At 48.3% G+C, this 18,283-nt stretch overlaps 1 protein-coding gene across 2 annotated transcripts; it reads left to right on the forward strand.

Annotated features, from left to right (window-relative positions):
* The first annotated feature begins 5,323 nt into the window (after positions 1–5,323).
* LOC132359607 (dehydrogenase/reductase SDR family member 4) lies at positions 5,324–17,710 on the forward strand. 2 transcript variants are annotated; one of them, XM_059913914.1, is made up of 8 exons: positions 5,324–5,505; positions 6,646–6,823; positions 11,431–11,532; positions 14,174–14,244; positions 14,340–14,391; positions 14,694–14,881; positions 15,274–15,329; positions 17,180–17,268. In XM_059913914.1, exons 1-7 carry the CDS (start codon positions 5,375–5,377, stop codon positions 15,305–15,307), a joined length of 756 nt encoding a protein of 251 aa, XP_059769897.1. In that variant the 5' UTR covers positions 5,324–5,374; the 3' UTR covers positions 15,308–15,329; positions 17,180–17,268. The 2 variants fall into 2 exon arrangements, with proteins under 2 accessions (XP_059769897.1, XP_059769896.1); XM_059913913.1 differs by having other exon boundaries at positions 5,328–5,505; positions 14,694–14,828; positions 17,180–17,710.
* The last annotated feature ends 573 nt before the right edge of the window (positions 17,711–18,283 follow it).

Raw genomic sequence — 18,283 nt, forward strand, 5'->3', positions numbered from 1 at the left:
CTGGCATCTACAGATACATTCACTGTTTTTGTTTAGTTTTGTTGTCTTGTTTGTTTGTTTTAGTAAATTTGTTGCCAACATTTAAAAATTAAATATTTCATATTAAAACCCAGATTTCTACCTACTGTTTAAAATTCCTAAGATCGGGACTTCCCTGGCGGTCCAATGGTTAAGACTCCACGTGCCCAATGCAGGGGGCATGGGTTCAATCCCTGGTTGGGGGAACTAAGATCCTGCATGCTGCACAGCGTGGCCAAAACAAACAAACAAACAAAATAAATAAATAAAATTCCTAAGACCTGGCAATGCTGGGCTGGCCTTGTCAATGACAAACATGAGTGAAACTAAGCGCACCTCAGGTCTGCAAGCTGCAGGTCAGGAGTACCCACCGATCCCCATGGGTTCCCAGTCACTGAGGCCAAGGCACGCTACCTCTTATCACTCCGAGCTTACGCCATCACCCACAGTTTAAACCATTCTATCAATACACACAGTGTAAAAGAGGGTAGGGCAGCAGGTAAATTCAGTTTATTTTATTTATTTATTTATTATTTATTATTTTGACTGCACTGGGTCTTCGTTGTGGCACACGGGCTTCTCTAGTTGTGGCGCAGGGGCTCTAGAGTATGCGGGCTTAGTAATGGTATGTGGGATCTCAGTTCCCCAACCAAGGATTGAACACAGGCCCTCTGCATTGGGAGTTCGGGGTCTTAACAACTGGACCACCAGGGAAGTTCCTAAATTCAGTTTAGAAAAACCAGTTCCATCAGAACCAGTTAAATCTCTTTTAAGGTCATTTGACCATAGCCATCAATTGAAAACATTTGATCCAAGATACAAATGTATTTGCACCAAATACAAAATATATATACATCCAAGGTTGTTCATTGTAGCGTTGTTTGAAATGGCAAAACACTGGAAGCTACTTAAACGTTCATCGGTGGGAGACTGGCTAAATAAATTATGGAATATCCACACAATGGGATACTGTACAGCTATTTTTAAAAGGGAGAGAGAGAATAAAGGAGATCTATTGTGTACCACTCAGAACAATCTCCAAGAATGTATTTTAGGAAATGAAAGAGAGAAGTGGGGAAAAGGAAGAAAGAAAAGAAACAAGCAATTTGAAGGACATTATGTATAGTGTCATTCCATTCATGGGAAACATTTTAAAGGGAAAATATGCATGTAAATGCATAGGAAACTTCTGGAAGGATGATACACAAGACAAAGAGCTATATGGGGAGCAGGTAAAGGAAGCATAGGGAAGAGCTGCTTTTTTACTTTTCACTCTATAACCTTGTGTCTCTTTTAAAAATTGTGAACATGTGTTATTTTTGTAATTTAAAAAATAATGATTAAAACAAAAATGAATTGATGCAGAAAGTAAAATTCCAATTAAGAGAAAATTAGTTTCCAAGAAAACTGTCATTCTCTAACAACGTCAGAAAAATTAAAAGTAGCTATTCAATGTAAAATAGATAGCTAGTGGGAAGCAGCCGCATAGCACAGGGAGATCAGCTCGGTGATTTGTGACCACCTAGAGGGGTGGGATAGGGAGGGTGGGAGGGAGGGAGATGCAAGAGGGAAGAGATATGGGAACATATGTATATGTATAACTGATTCACTTTGTTATAAAGCAGAAACTAACACACCATTGTAAAGCAATTATACTTCAATAAAGATGTTTAAAAAAATAAAAAAATAAAAAAAGTAGCTATTCAACATTGACAGCAGGTCAAGCTGTCACAACTCACTTTGATTTCACATATAGAAATAAAACTGCCTACCTCACTGGATTAGACACATTCAATAAAATTTATAAAAATCACCCAACAGTTGTCGGCACTTAGTAAGTATTCAATAAAAGTCGCTATTATCACACAGCCCTCCTACACCACCCAAGCCTGACTTGTGTCAATGATGCATGAGTCAATGACCAATGTGCAATGGCTATTGCAAGATGCAAGACTTAAATTCCAACCCAGGTGAATTTCCTTCCAGACTGCAGTCAGCTGATAAATGGAATATTTATAAATGGAATGGAATATCTATATATGGAATATTTCCTGCCATATCAGTAAACAAAGGATGTCACAGTCATCAACGATTGTAGCTCTCCAACATGAGCCGATGAGCCCTGAGGAAACTCAGGGCTGAAAAGAATACCATCAGGCAGCCAGCAGACTGCAGCCACTCCCTACGGTGAGACCTGAGGAAACTCAAGATAGGAAAACACAGGATACCGGCCCCAGATAGCTGAGGTGCATATCAAAGGAATGATTTCAGTGAGCCCAGACTCTTGCATCTTCCCATACATAGAAAAGCGCTAAATTACTTAACTTGAGATATCTGGTTTTCTTTAATTAACAATAATCCTTTGACACTCCCGACAACCTGCCCTTTGTTGCAAAACTCCTATATATCCTGGCTCTTCCACTCGCCTCCTTGGAGCAGTTTCTCAGAGCTATCTGAAACGCTGTATCCCGGGCTGCAGTCCTCATTTTGCCCCAAATAAAACTTAACTCGCAACTCTCACGTTGTGCTTTTTTTTTTTAAGTCAACACAGCCCTTGAAGAAGATGGGAGTGTAGTCCTCAATCATGGAGGCATTTCCTCAAGACCTGCGGATGGTGCCACCTCCATACAAGAACAATCCCATTACCTATTAAAAGCGCCATTTCAAAGAGACTCCTACACACATATGTATTTCCCCCAAAGATTTCCTACCCTCATCTCCAACAAACCATCTTGATGAGTAGTAGGAGCTGGAGACTCCCACTCTTCTTGCCTTCCCTCTACCCTTTTCTGTTCACAGATCCCCTGTGTTCTCCCCAAAGAAATGGTGCTGGAGGCCAAATATCAACCCTACCCAGACAGGGAGGGGCCATGTGATGTTCATGAGCTTGCAGGCCAGAATTCTCTTTTCCCCAAACCCTTTGCTCTTTGGGGTGTAGTCTCCCTCAGCCTCCCCCTGCCAACCTCAACCCCTGGATCTGGCTGCCCACCTCTGGACAGGAGGGGAAGAGAGATCAAATACGCCCTGCAGGCCTGTCCCTTTGAACCAAAACCCTGAGAGGTTCTGCTCCAGGCCTCCTACATTCCCTCCCCCAGCCCCGCAGGCAGGTGCAGAGCAGTGGGAAGGGTTCCCACAGTGCATTAGCTCTGAACAGGTCAGGAAGAAGAGGAGTGTCATGCTATCCAGCCTCTGTTGTCAATAATTCATGAGGTTCAGACTGAGGGGCACCAGTCAGAGAGTCAGTTTTCCCCGGACATGGGGAAAATTAGACTCAAGCTCTCTTATCTCATCAGGATGAGCTAAGTACCACAGCTGTAACATCTAGTTTGAGGAATAAACTGTAGATCCAGTGCATGCTTGTTATATCATTCGCTGCTCATACACCCCCTTTTTTTAAAATTTATTTATTTATTTATTTGGCTGTGTTGGGTCTTCGTTTCTGTGCGAGGGCTTTCTCTAGTTGTGGCAAGCGGGGGCCACTCTTCATCGCGGTGCGCGGGCCTCTCACTATCGCGGCCTCTCTTGTTGGGAGCACAGGCTCCAGACGCGCAGGCTCAGTAGTTGTGGCTCACGGGCCCAGTTGCTCCGCGGCATGTGGGATCTTCCCAGACCAGGGCTCGAACCCGTGTCCCCTGCATTGGCAGGCAGACTCTCAACCACTGCGCCACCAGGGAAGCCCCACCCCCTTTTGAATGCTGAAATCCTTTTTGGCTGCTCAGTTGACCTACACGTATACTAAACAAATCTTTAGCAAGTATGAATTTTATTAAGCAGCAATCCCCAGAACTGAATTTCACAAACCAGGATTCTCTCTCCTCTAATTGTAGGGACTGACATTGGGTTGCCAGACTGGTGATTTCACCAACTAACAACATTTTTCTCAACCTACCCATCTGCTTTCATCATCTTCTCTTAACAAAAAGACTAACGCCAAAAAAAAAAAAAAAAAAAAAAAGAGCAAAAGCATATCCCAGAATAAAGGACTACCTGTTAAGTTAAATAAGCTTAGATTTATGAAACACTATATTGTCTTTTTCTCTTTTTGCCTTGAACTAGTGACAACTTTGCCATGGATCTGAACAACTTCTCAGGCTGGCATTTGGAGGCCACTGGGTTAAACCAATTCAGATGCTGACACTGGGTCTGTCGGGGCCTTTCTACAGTGTATCATAAGCCATGCAGATTTATTAATTCTCCCAGAAACCCAGGAGGGAGATCATTTCAGCCCACTTGGCAGAAGAGGAGGCTGAAGTCTCGGTCACAGAATTTATAGCTGGAGAGGACCTTATCCATTATCTACTCCAGCACCCTCAGTTTACAAACGAAGAGCCTGGCCTGTGGCGGCCATAATAATTACTCTATGTTGGCAATAATTACTTATGTGTTTAGTAGTTTACAGTTTATAAAGTGCTTTTACATTCAACAAATATTTATTGAACTAGGGTGGAGGCTAAGACCTGGGGACATAGTGATTATGGAGAACTTGAGTGCTCCTGAGTTCTCCGAATTTCCACCACTTGTTGGGGGACCCTCTAGCCTCCTTGCTACCACTTAGGCCTGAAAATGGAGAAGTCCTCTTGCAGTGGAGGGTATAAGAGATCCTCTCCCGTCAGGATCTTTAATTCTGCACACTGGTTACCACTGGTGACCCGAGTCTGCCCTCCAGGCCTGTGGGGATGGAGGAGAACTTGAGCCAGAGTGAAGGGCAGGGCAGGCCTACCCAGCTGCTCCCCACTTCGTGTCTCTCCCAGGCTCCTGCAGCCTCACCTGAGACCCTCATGTGGTGGGTTCCATGGGGGCTACGGGCCTCACCCCCATGGGCAAACCCAAAACATTTGCCCTCTTGTGGGCTGTCACAAATGTGGACCCAGACTTTCTTGGAAAACAAAGTCCATCTTGAGGTTCTGGGAAGCAAAAGCAACCAACTCAAAGTCCCCTGTCCCCCAGGAAAAGACGTGGATGTGGAAGGAGGGGCGGGAGGACAGGGAAGTCTACGGACTCCCGGAGGCGGGGGCAGTCCTACAGGGAACCGGAACCGACGGAACCGTCCCACACCGGCCGGCCGGGGCGAGCAGGGGACTGAGGGGCGCCGCGGCCACAGCCGGCTCCCTGCGCCAAGGGCCAAGACGAGCTGTCCCGCCCTAGGACTGGTGGGGAGCTGGGAGCGGGGAAGGGATCTGGCTTCCGAGCGGGCTGCCGGGCGGAGAGGGGCCTCGCCCTGCCCCTCGCCCTGCCCCTCGCCCTGCCCCTCGCCCTGCCCCTCGCCCTGCCCCTCGCCCTGCCCCTCGCCCTGCCCCTCGCCCTGCCCCTCTGTCGCCTCCCCTAGGCGGCGCAGAACCCTGAACCGGCCGCCTCCATGCAAAAGGTGGGGCTGCTGTTGGGTCTCTGTGCGCGGACGTGGAAGTCGGTGCGGATGGCCAGCTCCGCGGCGGCGCGCCGGAACCCGCTTGAGAATAAGGTGGCCCTAGTAACGGCCTCCACTGACGGGTGAGTGCCCGAGCCCGAGTCTCGGAGGCCCCCCGCTGTCTGCAAACAGGTACTAACCCCTTGTCCTTGGCCTCCCGTGCCCCATCTTCAGGCCTCACGTGTGGCCAGAGTCGGCCCGGGAAGAAAGGAACTACGTGGTTGGCCTGCAGTCCCCTCGGAATCCCCTACCCCCCCCAACCTTGAAATTGCCAGCCCTCTTGTCACTGCTGCCTCTGGCTCGACTGTGCCACCTGGGTGCTGCCCGCCCCCATCAATCTCATCTCCCAGGGTTCTGGGCTGCCCCGGTCAACTGGCCCCACCTAGAGTCTGGGAAGACCAGAAATCCAAGACAGTCCAGATTCCAAAAATCCTATCCACTGCCTGCACCGACGGTGGAAATGTTCCAGACACCCCATTTTGGCACCCCAAGAGTCTCATAGAACTGCGCCCCTTACCTAGAGGGGACACAAAAGCCTTGTGTCCACATTCTTGTTTAGTTCAGTACATTTTGACCTCTCTTGCCCAGCCCGTGTCTCACCAACCACTGTTGTCTACCCTGTTTCTCACTCCCACAGAACCCTGCTAGATGCCAGCTCTTCACAAATCTAAAATACAAATGAATGGGAAGTGCTAATGGCTAAGTGCAAAATGTGTAACCCTTTCTCCCAGGGGAGTATGTAAAAAATTTACATTTGTAACTGGAGACCCCCACTTTCACATGTACCCCCAAACGTAACTAAAGATAGAATATTGAGATGATGTAGACTAGTAAGGAAGATATTTGGGGGTAGAGGCTTTTCTGAGTGAGACCCTCCAATCATGGAAATAGCTGCTGCTTGTTATACCCCTAGCTCATCTCTCTCTCCTCAGTCCCTACAGGGTATGGGGCCTGTGACCCATGGTGGCACCTGTGGAAGGTGATATCACTTCCTGGGAACCTATACTGAAGGCCAAAACCATAAGAAAAATAAGTAAACCAGTGCCAAAAATATGCTAAGCATGTCCATCTGTATGGTAATGGCTGTGCCATTAACCCTATCTAACACATGGGGGTCCTACAGAGAGAAAGCTGGAATTCAAAGCCCAGGCAATCTGATTCAGGAGCCCACGCTTTCACCCTCTTTTCCTGTACCAAAAGTCCTTATCTCTCTCTGCCCACAGGATCGGTTTCGCCATCGCCCGGCGTCTGGCCCAGGATGGGGCCCACGTGGTGGTCAGCAGCCGGAAGCAGCAGAACGTGGATCGGGCAGTGGCAACGCTGCACGGGGAGGGGCTGAGTGTGACGGGCACCGTGTGCCATGTGGGGAAGGGCGAGGACCGAGAGCGGCTGGTAGCCACGGTGAGCAGCAAGGATATGGGCGCAGAGCCAGGAGGTAGCAGAAGGGAGCCAGCCTGAGCTGGCTTTCCTGGACAACACGGGTGTAATCCAAGCCAGCACTGTTAACTAAAACACAACAGTGCGATCTGCATACCCACTCCAGTACACCAGCACATTTTTATTGTGTGCCTTTCTGTTCTGTCTCCGAGAATCATCCCATCTCAGTCAGAGAATCAAAACACCACTCTACTGTTTCAACCCTGCATTGTGCCTTGGGGCTCTCCCCCAAAAAAAACAGCTGGTCCTGGCTTTCCAATCTAATTGGGCAGATAAAAAGGGTAAATACAATTGCAAAATAGGTATTCCCACTATGAGCTAATAAACAATCAATCCCTGTTTTTCAGCTTATAAAGTCGAGTCTCCGGGAACCTACAGGAGGCAGCCCATTAGGTTTCAACCACCTACTGTGTGCCATGCACTTTGTTTCAAGCCTTTTGCAGGTTCTCTCCAAACAACAACCCAAGCAAGGCCAGGATTAGTCTCCCTGTTTAAAGACTGTTTCAGAAAGCTGGATCAACATCCCAAGGTCCCACAGTTAGTAAGAGAAGAGCTGTGAGCCAACCCAGACTTGCCAAGTTACCTACAGACTACCAGGCATTTCCCCATCAGGTCAGGCCTTAGGTGCCCACTTGGACTTTAGCCTCAAAGACAGTGTCTAAGCCAGTGTCAGAGTTGGTGCTTGGCACCAGTCTTCCAGCTGCACAAGAAAATGTGAACATTTTGCAAAGGAGGCTGCTCTTCCCTAGGCTCAGGGCACACCCTTTACTTCTTGGAGTAAAAGGGAGAATCTGCCCAAGAATGGAAAGCAAAGGATATTGTGCTAACAGAATGAAAGATGGTGAAATAATTTGGGTAATCTTAGACAAGGAGGACATGAAATGATGGTAGGTGGTGGTATAGTAGACAGCATAAGGTTATTCCATTTGTCAGGAGTCATTTGGCAAATGCTCAGATGTGCACTGGAGAGAGCCACATGGGGGTCCAAGAAAGCCACCTTGCCTGGCATAGGCAGCTGGACAGAGCCTGAGATTGAGACCTTGATCCTCAGGGTGAGGGAGCCACCTGGGATCCTGGGCCAACTAGTGACTAGCCGTATGAAATGTATGTGGCCACTTAATGTCAAAATCTTGCTGGGAAAATGACCTCTGGACCCTCACCAGGTCCACTTTACCCGTCCTGCAGCTCTGGCCCAGAAGTGGGGTTTGAACTAGACCTTGAAGAGTGCGTGGGGCTGGGCAGATGGCATAGGGCCGGGATTCCAGATGACGCTGCAAAATGAGCAGACAGCCAAGGAGGGATGGAAGGGGAGAGGGGAGCATTGTGAACCCACAGCAGAGAGAGAGCACAGGCTTGAGAGGGCTGGTAGGAAATGGACCAGGTGGGAAGGATGGGGGACAGGGGCCTCCGTGGCCTCCCAGAGGAGTTTAGACATTCTTGGAGGAAATAAGAAGCCATGTGAGGTTTTGAGCAAGGTGAAAATGGTTATTAAAGGACAATAATCTGGCACTGGGAGGAAGGATATATTGGAGAAAAGGAGACTCTGAGCCAAGGACATCAGGGAGGAAGCTGATGCTGTCACTTAGGTAAGAGCAGTGGCAGTAGGACCAGAACAGATGCGCCCAAGAGACATTTAGTGGGAACCAACCAAGATTTTCTTTTTCCTGGCCGGTGTCAAGAAATGGGAAATAGGAGGGATGAATCAAAATTGACTCTCAAGGGACTTCCCTGGTGGCGCAGTGGTTGAGAGTCTGCCTGCCAATGCAGGGGACGCGGGTTCGAGCCCTGGTCTGGGAAGATCCCACATGCCGCGGAGCGGCTGGGCCCGTGAGCCACAATTGCTGAGCCTGCGCGTCTGGAGCCTGTGCTCCGCAACAAGAGAGGCCGCGATAGTGAGAGGCCCGCGCACCGCGATGAAGAGTGGCCCCCGCTTGCCGCAACTAGAGAAAGCCCTCGCACAGAAACGAAGACCCAACACAGCCATGAATAGATAAATAAATAATACATAAATAAATAACTTTTAAAAAAAAAAAAAAAAATTGACTCTCAAGTAGTTTGAATGGTCAATGTCGAGTGGAGAATGATAGGATACTTGTTAGCAGTTTGAGATGCGTCCTGCCTATTGCCAGCCACTACCTGTGATGAGGGAAGCTGCTGCCCTGAGGATGATTTCTCCCCAGTGGCCTCCTAATCTGCACCTCAGAGCTTCTCAAAGGTGTCGTGAGCCGAAACCAGATTAGCTGCTTTTCCACTTGATTCTACTTTTTAAAAAAAAAATAGAACTGGGCTTCCCTGGTGGAGCAGTGGTTGGGAATTCGCCTGCCAATGCAGGGGACACGGGTTCAAGCCCTGGTCCGGGAAGATCCCACACGCCGCGGAGCAACTAAGCCGGTGCTCCACAACTACTGAGCCTGCGCTCTAGAGCCTGCGTGCCACAGTTACTGAGCCCGCAGGTCACAATTACTGAGCCCGCACGCCCAGAGGCTGTGCTCTGCAACAAGAGAAGCCACCACAATGAGACGCCCGTGCACCACAAGGAAGACGCAACAAAGCCAAAAATAAATAAATAAAAGAAAGAAATTTATTTAAAAAATTTAAAATAGACCTGTCAGAACACAGAGTAGCAATCACACAATTTAGAGCAAGCCTTAGAAGACACCTGGGTGGTCATAGTAGCTTTGCCGTTAATTTTCCAGGGTTCTCTGTCTGTTCAGTCAAAAGCCAGCCTTCTCTCCTCTCTATGCTGATAGGCCTAGAAGGAGAAGGGGACAGGATATACAGCAGAAGTGGAAAAGCGCTCCAGGCGATTGTGCTGCAATCCACCATCTCCCCACCCCCAAACACACCCGCACACGGCCCAGCATACATCACTTTCTAACACATACCGTGTTCTCCTCATCATGAAACTTAGAGCCAAGGCAGGTGACTGGGACTTTGTGCCGGGACACCAAAATTTAGAGAGTGCAAGAGACTATTGATACATGTTTGCAAAGATTATGTGATTTTAAAATTTGTTAAATTTACATGTTGACAGCCCAGGCATCACCTCAGCAGTGTGGAAGCAACTGAGCTTAGCACCTAGTTAGCAAGAATAATTAGTTAAAACAGGAGCTAGCAGATTGTTAATAACACACCTCTGTGTGCCAAATCCGGAAGCACAGAGTTGGTTGAGGGCCCATTTAGTGCCGCTTGCCCAAGGCATCAAAATTGCCAATTCTGGGCCAATGCGAAGTCTGGTTGCAATGTGGCACAATGTTGGCAGATTCTGTTTGGCTACTCGTTACTCCAGCACGTGCCTTCACCACCTACTTACAATTTATTAAGGAGGTGAGATGTTGCCTCTCTTGGTTTTCCCAGTTTAAATCTCAGTTTCTGCCTTGAATCTTCCATGCCTCCAGGCCAAAAAAATAAAAGCAGGGGGTGGGGGGAAGGGAGAAATGGCATCATAACCGAGTGTGGAACTGCTTTAAGCGCAGGCCGGCATCCTCTCCATCATGGCTCTCCTGGGTAGCCAGTTTCATAGTGACCCCGACTCACTTTTGAAGGACTCTTATGAATTAGCTCTGGGTTAGAGTGTAAGTTCTGCCACCACTAACTAGCCTTGTGCCCTGAGCAAATCACTTCACCTTTCCCAGAGACCGAATGAGCAGGCCTCCTCTTCTTAGCTGGTCCTGATATGTCATTATTGAGCTATATGACCTTGAGAAATTAACTTCCCTGGACCTCAGTTTCATCACCTTCACCATGAGGACATTGGGCTAGGTGACCTCAAAGGCCCAAGTGGCAACTTTCTATAGGTCTCATTTTTTTTTTTGGCTGCGTTCGTTCTTCGTGACTGTGCGGGCTTTCTCTAGTTGCGGTGAGCGGGGGCTACTCTTTGTTGTGGTGCGTGGGCTTCTCATTGCGGTGGCTTCTCCTGTTGCAGAGCATGGGCTCTAGGCGCGTGCGCTTCAGTAGTTGTGGCACACGGGCTCAGTAGTTGTGGCTCGTGGGCTCTAGAGCGCGGGCTCAGTAGTTGTGGCGCATGGGCTGAATTGCTCCGCGGCATGTGGGATCCTCCCAGACCAGGGCTCGAACCCATGTTCCCTGCATTGGCAGGCGGATTCTTAACTACTGCGCCACCAGGGAAGTCCCTATAGGTCTGTTTAAACTTGTTTCTCCGTTCAGGTACGTGTGGACAGGCTGAGTTTGAGATAATGGTAACTCATTCAAGGTGAACTGGACAGTAAGCCCTGGGAGAAATGGGGCTGGGAAAAAAGAGGAAGGGTCTAGAAATGGACTTTGAGGTGAGAGCTGAGGCCATGAGAATAAAGGAGCACCCAAAGGGAAAGTCTAAAGAACAAAAGGTCAGTGACACCCTCAGAAGTGGGGGCAGGAAGAAAAGACTGCCAAAGAAATGAGACGACCTTAAATGTTTTAGCAGCAGAGCTTGGGGTGTTTTGGAGAGAAAATGTTTTAAGGAAAAGAGGTCATTTTGACAACTGTTCCTAAGAAGGAATTCTTTATCGACACTGATAAATGCACTTCCCTTATTGTCCTGCAGCCCTAACTCAGATCTTACTCCTCTCTAGGCTGTGAACCTTCACGGGGGCGTGGACATCCTGGTCTCCAATGCTGCCGTCATCCCTTTCTTTGGAAACTTAATGGATGTCACCGAGGGGGTATGGGACAAGGTGAGAGGGGATGAGAGCAGCAGGGGGTGGGCCTCAGAAGACAGCACACACTCAGTCTGCTTTTAGAATGTATTTGTCAAGTGCAGTGTAAATGTGAGGAATCCTTGCGATTTGCCACACGCCTGCAGTGCACCTGGTAAAGGGCAAATGGCGGGGTGGGGGGCTTCCTCTGTCCCTGCCCTTCTCTTTCATTTCTGCTTCTCCCCAGTTTCGTCTTCATTTGCTCCTTGCTAACCGTCTTCTGCCTCCCTCCCCCATCTCCCCCACCCCCGACCCTGTGGGCTCATCCAGGCTCTTCTTCCTGGTTTATTTCCAGCAGACAGGGCAGCTAATATGCCAATAACTAGTACACTCAGACTTACACGCCACCCCTCCCCTTTTCAGCTGCCAAAAAAGAATGATTTTTCATTAGTTGGAAAACTTTAATAGCTGCTAGTTAAGTGAAATATCAATTCTGGTGAAATTAACTAAGTTGCCGCTTTATAACATACAGCCTTTTAAAAAGACCTGCGCTTTTTCCTTTTTAACTCCAATGTCTAGAACATCTGAGATCCAGATGTCTAAATTCAAGAACCAGAATATTAGTTTTCATGTGAACGTGTACAATTACATTATATTTATAATATATTTCACACACCTACATTCTTTAATTATAAAGCCTTAATTAAATTATTTGTCTTTCTTTACTGAGGTTAATATTCCCACCTGATTTGAAAATGCTAAATTTTTCATGATCTCCCATGGTTTTGCTTTTTACCCTGACGTCATCCATAATTTCTCAACACTGAAGTTTAAGGATACTAAAATATTCTAGTTTATCAGTGTTTCACAGACGTAGAGACCAAAGTGCCAAAATGCTCTTCAGTGAATCAGTTCCTGATTGATATTCTTCAAAGTAGAGAAACATCTTTCATGAGCAGTCTGAACAGAGACCACATGAAAATCAGTTATAAACCAAGTAATTTTTCTTTTTAGTTGGCTTTGTTTTTTGAATTTTATTTTATTTATTTTTTTATACAGCAGGTTCTTATTAGTCATCCATTTTATACACATCAGTGTATACATGTCAATCCCAATCTCCCAATTTATCACACCACCACCGCCACCCCCCTGCCACTTTCCCCCCTTGTTGTTCATACGTTTGTTCTCTACATCTGTGTCTCTATTTCTGCCCTGCAAACCAGTTTAGTTGGCTTTTTTTTAATATCACAGTATATCAAATCTAAATGCAATGGTTGATCCTTGATTGAACCCTGGACTTTAAAAAATATAAGGACAGTTGGGGGACAATTGGGGAAGTTTTATTATAGACAGTATATTAGGTAAAATCATGATTATCAATGTTAAATGTTGGGCTTCCCTGGTGGCGTAGTGGTTAAGAATCCGCCTGCCAATGCAGGGGACACGGGTTCGAGCCCTGGTCCGGGAAGATCCCACAGGCTGCAGAGCAACTAAGTCCATGTGCCACAACTACTGAGCCTGCGCTCTGGAGCCTGCAAGCCACAACTACTGAAGCCCGCGCACCTAGAGTCCGTGCTCTGCAACAAGAGAAGCCATGACAATGAGAAGTCCGCGCACTGCAACAAAGAGTAGCCCCCGCTCGCCACAACTAGAGAAAGCCCGCGCACAGCAACGAAGACCCAACGCAGCCAAAAATAAAAAAAAATTCAAAAAAAAATTAATTAAAAAAAAAAAAGTTAAATGTCTAGGGTGTGATAATGGATGGTGGTGTGGAAAAACATCCTTATTCTTTGGAAATAATGCTAAAGTCTTTAGGGCTAGAGCATTAGAATGTCTGCAACTTACCTTCCAAGGGTAAGGGAAAAACTGCATAGGTACGTAGATAGGGCAAATGGTACGTAGATAGGGCAAATGGTACAAAATGTGAACAGTTAGTGAATGTAGGTAAAGGATATCTGGATATTCATTGTCCTTCTATTTCAACTTTTCTGTAAGAGTGAAAATTTTCTAAATAAGAAGTTGCACGGGGGTTATGGGAGGGGACTATCCCAGCAGTGCCTGGAACAATGTAAACAAGGGTCATGCATTTGCTTTAAATTACAGATGTGGGGTTTTGATTGTAGACTGTGTTCCAGCTCCCCCCAAGTGCCTTCTCATGATCCCACTTGCCAATACATGTCCAGCCAGACAATCCATCCTGGAGGGCCAAGAGCATCTCACTCCCTAAGCTCAGAAGCCAGAAAAGTGCTGGAACAACCCCAGGTGCCTGAGGTCAGGACACATTTCCCCTGAGAAACACGGCGCACTCTGGGGCAGGTCCAGGAAGCCATCCAATTCCAGGCTCTCCCTAGTTGGAAGACACACAGAAAATCCAGCTCAAGTCCAAGGCAGCCCTGAGAGTTCAGGCCCATTCTGGGTCAAATCATACTTAGGAAACAAGCTGAACCAGGCTCCATTCTTTCTCACCCGAACCTAATGTGTCATTCTCTAACTGAATAAACCGGGGAAAGACACCTCTCCCTGGGCCTTGGTTTCTTCACTTGTAAGGCCAAGTAAATCATCCCTAGGATCTCTGCCAGCCCTAAAAAACAGATCCTGGGAACCACACTCTAATTCCCCATTGCCCTGCCTTCTGCAGCCCTCTTCCCTCATGCTGTTCCCCCTCTTCTCTCTATTGCAGATTCTGGACATTAATGTGAAGGCCACAGCCCTGATGACAAAGGCAGTGGTGCCAGAGATGGAGAAACGAGGGTACAGAGAGCAAGAGGGAGCCTGCGTTCGATGGGCCCCATGAATGCTGAGGGGAGGGTGTCCATGGGAAGAGGGTCATTCTGTTCTTTTTCCAGAGGCGGCTCAGTGGTGATTGTGGCCTCCGTAGGAGCCTACAGACCATTTCCTGTAAGAACCTCCTTTTCTGCTACTTTTATCCCTTCTCCATCCTGTACCTTCTACCCTTCCAATCACCCTAAGAAGTTTGTGTCCCATTTTGGAATCACATCACCGAGTACCTTCCAACAAAATAGAGGCCTTGCCTCCACAAACGCTAACCTAGGGGAGGTTTAACCACAAGACAGTTTTCTAACTGGGACCCTCCATTACAAGAGACACCCTATTATCTGTTTATAACCCTTTATATCTTATGTTAAGAACCAAGAATGAACTGGAATTGAAGAGACTAACCCATTCTCTCCTTTCCCCAGGGCCTGGGTCCTTACAATGTTTGTAAAACAGCCTTGCTGGGCCTCACCAAGAACATGGCCTTAGAGCTGGCCCAAAGGAACATTAGGGTGAACTGCCTGGCACCTGGACTCATCAAGACTAACTTCAGCCGTATGGTGAGGAAGGGGAGTCCTGCATCCCACTGGGACCCTAAAAGGCATCTTCTCAGGTAGAAAAGCCCAGCTCCTGGGTCCTGAGCTCCCAACCACTTCTACCCCCCATCTCTGCACTTTTCCATATCCCCCCTCCATACCAGCCACATGTCCAGACCAGACCCCCACATGATCCTTTCCTGAGGTGCACAGTGAGACTGAGGAATTCAGATACCACTCAGGCCATTTCATATCTCCTTAAGTGGGTGAGACCTGGGGCGACCCAGGAAAATGCCTCACTAGAACTTGAAGAGAATGGAGCAGAAGAGGGAAGTGGGTAGAGACTGGGAGCTGGGAAGGACTAGGAGGTGAAGGGGGTGCCTCTCCATCGTCCTTTGAATTGATGTGAGGGCAGGCAGTTTCTCCCCTCGCTGGCCCTCACAGGAAGAGATTTCCCTTTTTCCTGCAGTTGTGGGATGACCAAGCAAGACTGGAGAGCCTAAAAGCAACCATGCAGATCAAAAGGTAAGGCTGGGGGCTTCCCTGGTGGCGCAGTGGTTGAGAATCCGCCTGCCAATGCAGGGGACATGAGTTCGAGCCCTGGTCCAGGAAGATCCCACATGCCGTGGAGCAACTAAGCCAGTGCATCACGACTACTGAGCCTGCACTCTAGAGCCCGCGAGCCACAACTACTGAGCCTGCATGCCACAACTACTGAAGCCCGCGCGCCTAGAGCCCGTGCTCCACAACAAGAGAAGCCACTGCAATGAGAAGCCCGCACACTGCAACGAAGAGTAGCCCCCGCTCGCTGCAACTAGAGAAAGCCCGTGCACAGCAATGAAGACCCAACGCAGCCAAAAATAAATTAAATAAATTAAAAAAAAAAAAAAAAAGGTAAGGCTGTCACAGGGGAGGGCGAGGAGGGATAAAGATGGTCCCTCACAGCCCACGGCTCACTGACTCTCCATCCTGCAGACAACACAGGCGTGCTCTCCTCTGCTTCAAACACAGAGATTTCACAAGTTCTTGAACACAGCATCACTACAGTGGCGTGTGCAAGGAGTCTGCTTCCACTGCAAAAACGAAACACAGAGGCATCCAGGTTTAGCAGAGCAGAGCCCTGGGGGAGGCCCTGACCCCTCTCTCCACCTGGGTGTTTGCCTCCACCTCTGGGCATCCCTAAGGATGAGGGACCAAAACCAAAACCAAAACATGCTTTTGTTAGTTCCCCTTGAATAAAAAGAGTCATGTGTCCAAAGCTCAGGTTGATGATCTTACAATCCAAATAAAAGGAATGAAGAGCTTTACCAAGTCCCAAAACTCCCCTTGCCTAAGAAAACTAGCCTCTTCCCCAAAGGGTTGGCCGAACTGTTCAGGCACCTTCATCTGGCTCTCCTTCCTCTAAGTTCCCTGCCTCTCTCCAGCTTCTGGCTTCTGGGAACTCTCTTGTCTTTAGCTCCTCCGCCTTGTCTCCTCAAGGACACATACCAGCAATGCCTACTTGAGGAAGGAGACACCCTCAAGTGCTCCCAAAGCCATTCTGATGTCAGGCATGAGCTGCTGGCCTAGTTCACAACTCATTAATAAGGGTATTGTCACCCTTGAGCCACAGTGAATGATCTGGCCCCATGCTTCTCAGTCTTGGATGCACATTAGCTGGGGTGCTTCTGAAACCACAGATGCTCAGACCCCACTCCCAGAGATTCTTTTTTAATTGATCCAAGGTAGAACCTAGGCATCTTTGGCGGGGGTGGGGGTGGGGACAGTTAAGCCTCTCGGACGACTACAGTGTGCAGCTAGGATGGAGAACCACTAATCCAGGCCTTCTAGGTTTGAGGTACCCACTCTACCCACCTCTAGAGCATTCTATGGCAGTTAGGATAAAGTGTTCCCTAACTATGCAATCACTGATACAAACACTGAGAATCAGCACAGTCTCACAAAATGACTTTAAGGGACAAAAATAGATTCCTGAAAAAGGTGTCTGTGAATTGAAGCTGTACAAATGGAATCATTTTAAACAAATCATTTACTGTCTCACAGACTCCCTGACATTTGAATAGTATGCACACATGTGAAACAAATTCTTTGAAGAATGAAATAGCTGCTCACCAGGTTATCTATATAACTTTGGATTTTGGTGTCCTGAGTTCTCTAAAAAACAAAGTATCTCTATATTATATGAATATAATGTGCAGTGGTTTTTGCAGAGTACAGTATTAATGGTTATACTGAATTATAACAGCTTATATTCATGGTAACCCTATTTTATGGGCAGTACACTGGTCCTGAAAAATCACGTGATATTTCTTGATTAAGCAAATTTCATTCCCTGTTTGATTTTTACTCCCTTCCTTTTTTCCCCTCCTCCCCAGGATAGGCAAGCCAGAGGACTGTGCGGGCATCGTATCTTTCCTTTGCTCCGAAGACGCCAGCTATATCACTGGGGAGACAGTGGTGGTGGCTGGAGGGATGCCATCCCGCCTCTGAGGACCTGGAGAACATCCACGAGGGCAGAGATTGGGCTCCATCTCCTGGGTCCTGTTCCAGCATCCATCTACTGGCCTTTCGCACCTCTGCCTGGCGTACTGCTCACCTTACACCCTAACCCCACCCCCCCATATCAATTCTGCCCTGTGAAAGGCTCCAGCATTCTCTGCTGTCAAGGTGTGGTCTTATGAGGATTCTCACTGTTGCTGTGGCCTTGGATAAAGACTTCCCTTGAGAGCACAGGGCAGGCCTGCTGAGAGGGCTTAGTCTACCGCGGCAAAGACCAACTAATATTTTTTTTCTGGGCATCAGGGGAATTTGAGGGAGATGGGAGAGAAGGAACCTGGAGTGGAAGGAACAGGGTTGGAAATTAACAACTCGCAAATGAGGTCCAAATAAAATACAGATGATCATGATGCTTTGAATCAATGTGTTCGTTTTTCAGTATACGGTGCAGAGGTGTGGTAGCCGAGCAGAAAGCATAAATCTGAGCGGACTGGATTCCCCTAAGATCCCCCCCAGACACTAAGTCTGGATCCTCCTAACCCTCCTCCCTGTCTCCAGGACCTGAGCGTAATGCTGGGTGTGGAGGTGTTTGCAGAGCTGCCAGCTGGGAGGAGGCGGCACGGGAATTCCCAGGTGCTGCTCTCGGCCTCACACCCGCGGAGATAGTGCCAAGAACACCGCAGGGATCCCCGAGGCTGGGCAAGCGGAAAACGAAGGACGAACTCCCCCACATTCAACCATGTCCTCTGCCGGCATCGCCCTCGGCCTAGAGTTCCTTCCTTCGAGGGTCAGCGAGGACGCGCTGGACGGGTCCCGAGCAAGCAGTGAAAAGGGAGGAGCCTTGCAAGGATGACCCGGCGAGGGGTACCCAGGCCTACGAACAAAAGAAGTGGGTTCTGCTCACGGTGTCCGAGGAGTGGGTCACACGGAAAGTGGGGACGCTGCCCCCCTTCCGGGAGATGGCCCGGGCTGCAGGCGACACG

The sequence above is a fragment of the Balaenoptera ricei genome, chromosome 2 (assembly GCF_028023285.1).
Source record: "Balaenoptera ricei isolate mBalRic1 chromosome 2, mBalRic1.hap2, whole genome shotgun sequence".
NCBI classification, from domain to species: domain Eukaryota; kingdom Metazoa; phylum Chordata; class Mammalia; order Artiodactyla; family Balaenopteridae; genus Balaenoptera; species Balaenoptera ricei.